The sequence below is a fragment of the Poecile atricapillus genome, chromosome 4 (genome assembly GCF_030490865.1).
Source record: "Poecile atricapillus isolate bPoeAtr1 chromosome 4, bPoeAtr1.hap1, whole genome shotgun sequence".
Taxonomy (NCBI): Eukaryota; Metazoa; Chordata; class Aves; order Passeriformes; family Paridae; genus Poecile; species Poecile atricapillus.
Genome location: NC_081252.1, coordinates 73,726,432 through 73,732,829, shown reverse-complemented (window position 1 = coordinate 73,732,829; position 6,398 = coordinate 73,726,432). Strand labels below are relative to the sequence as shown.

At 60.0% G+C, this 6,398-nt stretch overlaps 2 protein-coding genes across 2 annotated transcripts; both read left to right on the top strand.

Moving 5' to 3' along the window:
• Positions 1–609: 609 nt before the first annotated feature.
• On the top strand, positions 610–2,464 carry LOC131579020 (vasotocin-neurophysin VT). The gene is made up of 3 exons (XM_058838405.1): positions 610–864; positions 1,357–1,558; positions 2,208–2,464. Exons 1-3 carry the CDS (start codon positions 745–747, stop codon positions 2,375–2,377), a joined length of 492 nt encoding a protein of 163 aa, XP_058694388.1. The 5' UTR covers positions 610–744; the 3' UTR covers positions 2,378–2,464.
• Positions 2,465–4,606: 2,142 nt separating this feature from the next.
• On the top strand, positions 4,607–6,120 carry LOC131579021 (neurophysin 1-like). The gene is made up of 3 exons (XM_058838406.1): positions 4,607–4,975; positions 5,056–5,257; positions 5,946–6,120. The coding sequence occupies exons 1-3, from the start codon at positions 4,856–4,858 to the stop codon at positions 5,993–5,995; spliced, it is 372 nt and encodes a 123-aa protein (XP_058694389.1). The 5' UTR covers positions 4,607–4,855; the 3' UTR covers positions 5,996–6,120.
• Positions 6,121–6,398: the final 278 nt, after the last annotated feature.

The window sequence follows — 6,398 nt, the reverse complement described above, 5'->3', positions numbered from 1 at the left end:
CCAGCATCCCTTCCCAAAACCATCTCCCAAAATCTGCACCCTTTCCAAACCAGCATCAATCCCAAATCAGAATCCTCCAAATAAACAACCTTCTCTAAAGCAGCACCTTCCAAACCCTTATCCCTCCCAAAATTAGCGTTGCTCCCAGACCAGCATCCCTCTGAAACCAGCACCTCTCCCAAAATCCACATCCATCCCAAACCAGCATCACCCCCCAAGCCAGCACCCTCCCCAAAATCCACATCCATCCCAAACCAGCATCACCCCCCAAGCCAGCACCCTCCCCAAAATCTGCATCCTTCCCAAAACCACATCTCCTGAATGAACATCTGTCACCAAACCCACATCCCTCCCCAGCCAGCATCTTCCAAACCCACAAACCTCCCCAAACCAGCACCTCTCCCTGAATTCACCCCCCAGCCCATCCAGAGCCCCTTCCCAAGCACATCCTCAGGCCGAGCCGTGCCCCTCGGAGCAGCCAAGGGTGGGATTCACCAGCCCTGAGTGCTGCTGCACTGAATCATCTCAATTACAGATTTGCTTGGATGCGATTTGGGAAAAAAAAAAGAAAAAAAAAAAAAAGAAAAAAAAAGGAAAAACAACAAAAAACCCAACCCATCCCTCTTCTTCCTCCTCCTCCTCCCCTGGGAAGGGGTGATGGCAGCATAAATAGCAGCTCTCTCAGCACGGGGCCAGACGCAGCTGGAGCAGCTTCCCCTGGCACGGCCGCGGGCACCCTGCACCATGGCAGAGCCTTCGCTGCCCCTCTCCTTCCTCTGCCTCCTCGCCTTGTCCTCCGCCTGCTACATCCAGAACTGCCCCCGGGGCGGCAAGCGGGCTCTGGCCGACACAGCCCTGCGACAGGTACGGGATGGGAGCCCCGGGACACGGCTCGGAGCTGCGGGAGGGGCTCGCTGGGGTGCTCTGCTCCCCGACACCTGCGGGTACCGATGGATGTGCCCCGCTCCCCGCAGCACGGCGGATTTTGGGGGGATTTTGGCGGATTTTGGGGGGATTTTGGGGGACACGGCCAAGGGCGGGTGATGGGGCGGTGGTGGAACAGTGACCACTCCAAAGTGCTGCTGGCACCTCGAGGAGAGGCTCGGGTTTGGCCACAGCAGAGCGTCCTGCGGGACAGGACAGAGCATGGAGAGGGGACAGCGAGGTCACGGTGGGGACACCCCAAAGCGGGGACACAGGGTCACCGCTGCTGTGTGGCACCTCCAGGAGCTGGAAGAGGGGCTGGTGGGGAGCTGCTTTCCATACCCAGCGGGGCGTTTGCGTAGGGGTTTCTATTAGCAGGGGGTGCGGAAGGGTTTTTTGGGGTGCGGGCACTGAGGCAGCTCCTCCCCGCAGTGCATGCCCTGCGGCCCCGGCAACAGAGGGAACTGCTTCGGGCCCGGCATCTGCTGCGGAGCGGAGCTGGGCTGCTACCTGGGCACGGCGGAGACACGGCGCTGCTCCGAGGAGGATTACCTGCCCTCCCCCTGCCAGGCCGGCGGGCAGCCCTGCGGGGCCGGGGGCCGCTGCGCCGCGCCCGGCATCTGCTGCACCGCCGGTAACCGGGCCACGGACACCGTGACACGGGGAGCTTGGGGTGGGTGGGGAGCATGGGGTGGGTGGCGAGGGGAAGAACTCTTCAGGTAACGCTTCTATGGTGGTGTGGTTTGGTCATAGCGGGGGGAAACTGAGGCACGGGGTGGAAGCGGTGTTGGCGCCATTCGGAGATGGTTTGGGGATGGTTGGATTCAGGCTGACTGGAAGGAAGGAATTGTTCCCTGTGAGGGTGGGGAGGGCCTGGAACAGGGTGCCCAGTGAAGCTGTGGCTGCCCCTGGATCCCTGGAAGTGCCCAGGGCCAGGCTGGACGGGGCTTGGAGCAATCTTGGGACAGTGGAAGGTGTCCCTGCCCGGGGCAGAGGGGGGACAAGATGGTCTTAGAAGGTCCCTTCCCACCCAAACCATTCTGATTCTAAAGGACTGGGCTCGGGGCTCCTTCCTGACCCACCATGAGTTTTTTCCTGGCCAGCACAACCCCCCTGAAGTGCCAGAAAATCCAGCCCCGCTCCCTGCTTAAGGGCAGAGACAAAACCGGAGCACCAACAGTGCGGGGCCCCCTGACTGCCACCAACCCCTTCCCCAGCCTCAAACAACCCCCTGATGACCCCAAATAATCTGTTCCACCGCCGCCTTTTGCTCCCTGCGGCAGAGACGTGCTCCATGGACACCGCCTGCCTGGACGAGGGCAGCGACAGCGCTCAGGAGGCGGCGGAGGAGAAGAACCTGACGGTGCTGGATGGCTCGGCCGGAGATCTGCTCCTCAAGCTCATGCACTTGGCAAACCGGCAGCAGCAGCAGGGCAAGCACCCCCTGCTCTGAGCCAGCCCCTGGGGAGTCCCCCCTGCCCTGCCCCACGCCCCCAGCCCAGCTCTGTACATACGAGACCCAATAAAAGTCCTCGTGCACTGTGGTGGCCTCGTCCTGGGCACTGCGGGTGGCTCGTGGGGGCTCCAGGGGATCAGGGTGGGGGTGTTGGAGGATCTCCTGTTCCCAAATCCCCACGGAGGTTTGGCTGGATTTGGCCCCATCCTTGTGGCTCCCAGGGGAAGGAGCTCAGGCAGAGCTGGGATTTGGGATCTGGCCATCGAGTCCCACCCAGGAGCCCCAGCAGCACCCCCAGGAGAGTGGGGACAGCTGGGATGTGCCACCATCACGTTACCTCGTGGCCGAGCCCCTCTTTGGGGCAGATCTGGGGCCTCGCTGCCTTCAGGAATCAGCACAGCATCTACTAAAAATGACAAAAAAGTAAGGAAAAGCACCCAAAACCCCTCAAGAGCAGAGAGGTTTGGAGTCCCAGCTCCAAAGATCCCCTCCAGGGCTGGTCTCATCTTTCTCCATCCCCTCTGGACACCGACAGGGAGGACCAGTGCCCGTTATCCCACAGCCACCCCCCGAAATTTGGGGTCCCGTTATCCCAACCCTCTCCCAGCTCTCTTACCCTGCAGGGTCCTTGCTCCGAGTCTCTCCGGGCTGGGACTGGCCACAGCACAGGGGACAGCTCGTCCTTTATACTGTCCCTGAGGGAGGTGGCACCTCCGGGGAGGTGGAGCTCCCTGACACCGGCAGGATCCATCCTGCGGCTCCCCGCACCCCGCAGGGGATGCAGGATTGATCCAGGGGATGCAGGATTGATCAGGATCTGCTTCCCACAGCCAGCCCCTTATCCCAGCCCTGGGGAGGGGTCCGACCCCAAAGCACCCCAAAATCATTGGGAAAAGGGTGACACCAGCATGGGGTGGGGGACTCCAAACTGGGATGAGGGAATTGGGCTTTCAGCCCAGCTCTAGCGCTCGGACTTTTCCAAAATGCAGGATGTGAACCCCCAACATTCCTGCAGCACCTGGTGTTTGTGGCTGAGCTGGGAATGCTCCATCTGATAAACACCTCAAAATCAGGCAAAAATCGAGTCCCCAAAAAGCAGCAGGGACTGATAACCGGGTTTCAACCCCACTTGTCTGCCTGAGACACATCCTGCAGGGCTCTGGGGTGACAATTCCCTCCCTCCACCCTGTGCTGCAGGCGGAGCTGAGCTGCTGGGACAGCACACAGCGGGTGCTGAGCCCCATTTCCACCCCATTCCCATGGATCCCAGTGCCTGCCTCGTGTCCAGGGACTGGGACTGACCCTGGCTGGGTGACAGGGACCTGGCTGCCCTCACACTAAGTGGTGGATTTTGAAGCAAGCCAGAGGGACAGGAAAAGGTCACGGCTGTCCAGCTCTGGGCTGCCTAATTCCCAATTATGCCAGTGAGGGTAATGATCTCAGTGGACGTCAAGTTTTGTCTTCAGCAGGGAAATTTATTCAAGCTGGGGAGCTCCTAATTGGGATAAGGAAGGCAAAGGGCTGGGGTGAGCAGGACCCTGGGCGGTTGCGTCAGCCTTCAGCCTCATCCTCGGCGCTGCTTCTCGGGGAGGAGGGGTGTTTGTCTGCTGGTGATGTGGCTCAGGACACCACATTCAATCCCTGTGTGCACCTCCAAGGAGAAGCAGGGGGGAAATTTGGGATTTTAGGCTTTTTCCCAGGAGGTTTGGTGTTCTCATGTGTCTGTCGGATGAACATGGGTGGGTGGACGGGTGTCATCATCGTCCCAGAGCGGGATGAGCCCAGTGCTGAGCCCCAAAGGCCAGGCACAGAGGGGTGGACAGGGCCAACATTCCCCACCCCAGATCCCATGGATGATCCCAGAGGACAGGGCATCGCTTCCTCCCACCCAGAGGGATTTGAAGCCAAGGGAAGCACACACCCCTCTCACCCCGCTCCTGGGTGGACACATCCCACCTGCAGCTGCCTTCCTTCATCCCTACCCCCTCCATGCCAGAGAGGTTCCCAACGGGACACACCACACCTCAGCAGCCTCAAGTGGCCGGTGGAGAGGGGACCCAAGCCCCAGACTCCATCCACAACCTCCACATGTCAATCCTGCTTCACCCACAACCTCCACACGTTCATCCTGCTCCATCCACAACCTCCACACGTTCATCCAGCTCCATCCACAACCTCCACACGTTCATCCAGCTCCATCCACAACCTCCACACGTTCATCCAGCTCCATCCACAACCTCCACACGTCCCCGTCACCGCTGGACTTATCACGGAGGAGAAAACCAACACCTTGTCCTTGACCTCACGTCCTCGACCTCTGGCTATTAGCTGAGCCCTCTGCTGTGGGAAGCAATGCCTTGTGGTTTTTAAGGAACACGGGTGACGCCGGTGCTGGAATCCCTAAGCAGGAGCCAGGACTATAAAAACAGGGCCAGCGGTTGGGATGAGCAGCCAAAAATCCCCCGTCCCGCCACTATGTCCTGCAAGGCTCTGGCCCTCTGCCTCCTGGGGCTCCTGGCTCTCTCCTCCGCTTGCTACATCCAGAACTGCCCCATCGGGGGCAAACGCGCTGTGCTGGACATGGACATCAGGAAGGTGGGTCCTGGAGGGCTCGGAGCACTCCCAGCCCCATCCTTCCCTTCTCCCAACCTTCTTCCCTCCTGTTTTCCGAGCAGTGCCTGCCCTGCGGTCCCCGGAACAAGGGCCACTGCTTCGGGCCCAACATCTGCTGCGGGGAGGAGCTGGGCTGCTACATCGGCACCTCGGAAACGCTGCGCTGCCAGGAGGAAAACTTCCTGCCCACCCCCTGCGAGTCGGGACACAAAGCCTGCGGCTCCGGAGGGAGCTGCGCCGCTCCCGGCATCTGCTGCAGCACCGGTGAGCGCGGCTCGGCATCCCGGGGTTCCTGCACGGAGCCCTCGCACAGCCGGGAGGGAATTCAGGCTTTTACACAACAGGGGGAGAGGGGAGGGTGCCCAAGGGATTGTCCGTGTCCCACGCGTGTACCCGTCCATGGCTGTGACAGCCAGAGCACGCTCCATGACCCATCCAGACCCCAGGGAAGGGATGAGACCGCGAGGGTTTGGGGTGGGGGGAAGCAGGCACCAACAAATTGTGGGGGCCGAGCAAGTGCAAGACCCACATCCCCTCCTGCTCTCGTTTTTCTCAAAATTCCACCCTCCTCCCTGAATCAAAACTACCAGAAATCCTGCTATAAATCCCGGGAAGCATCAGAGAATGGAGTGAACACGAGCTCAATAAACCCCAGCGCCAGGGGGTCCCTGGGGGCTGGTTCAGGGGTCCCTGGGAGCTGTTTTTGGGGATTTCTGGGGGCTGGTTCAGAGATCTCTGGGAGCTGTTTTTGGGGGTCCCTGGGGGTTGTTTTTGGGGATCTCTGGGGGCTGTTTTTGGGGGCTCCTGGGGGTTGTTTTTGGGGGTCCCTGGGGGCTGGTTGAGAGATCTCTGGGGGCTGTTTTGGGGGTCTCTGGGGCCCGTTTTGGGGGGTCCCTGGGGTCTGGTTGGTGCTGTCTGGTTTCACACCACACTCCCCCCTCTCTCCTCTCAGAGGGCTGTGGCACTGACTCGTCCTGTGACCAGGAGATGCTGTTTGTGTAGCCCACCCAGCAGAGAATCTGCAGGATCCCGCATCCATCACTGTCCCAGCCCCAGCCCAGGCTGTGACTCAGACTGAAGTGATGAGCTTCATTAGAAATAAAACTTGGACAGAAAAACCACCCAGACAGAACTCTGTGAGTTTTGTGTGCTCGCCTGGTTGAGGGGCAGGCTCGGGAGAAGACACTTTTAGGGAAAAGTGGAAGTAAAAAGTGAGGATTTCAGGTCAATTAACTGAGGGAGGGAGGGAGGGGGACCTGCAGACCATGGCTGAACCACAGCACAATCAATGCTCAACGCTGGGCAGCCCAAAACCAGATTATTTTAGGACAAGGCTGACAGCCTGCAAGACCCCAACGACCCAGAACACCCACAGTCATTATCATTTTTTCTACACCTTCAGCTC

Excerpts from the sequence above, each read along its gene's own strand:
- LOC131579020 (XM_058838405.1), top strand. The coding sequence starts at position 745 with ATGGCAGAGCCTTCGCTGCCCCTCTCCTTCCTCTGCCTCCTCGCCTTG. Across the intron at positions 865-1,356 it reads CCGACACAGCCCTGCGACAG|TGCATGCCCTGCGGCCCCGG; the intron begins GTACGGGATGGG and ends TCCTCCCCGCAG. Across the intron at positions 1,559-2,207 it reads CGGCATCTGCTGCACCGCCG|AGACGTGCTCCATGGACACC; the intron begins GTAACCGGGCCA and ends TCCCTGCGGCAG.
- LOC131579021 (XM_058838406.1), top strand. The coding sequence starts at position 4,856 with ATGTCCTGCAAGGCTCTGGCCCTCTGCCTCCTGGGGCTCCTGGCTCTC. Across the intron at positions 4,976-5,055 it reads TGGACATGGACATCAGGAAG|TGCCTGCCCTGCGGTCCCCG; the intron begins GTGGGTCCTGGA and ends TTTTCCGAGCAG. Across the intron at positions 5,258-5,945 it reads CGGCATCTGCTGCAGCACCG|AGGGCTGTGGCACTGACTCG; the intron begins GTGAGCGCGGCT and ends CTCTCCTCTCAG.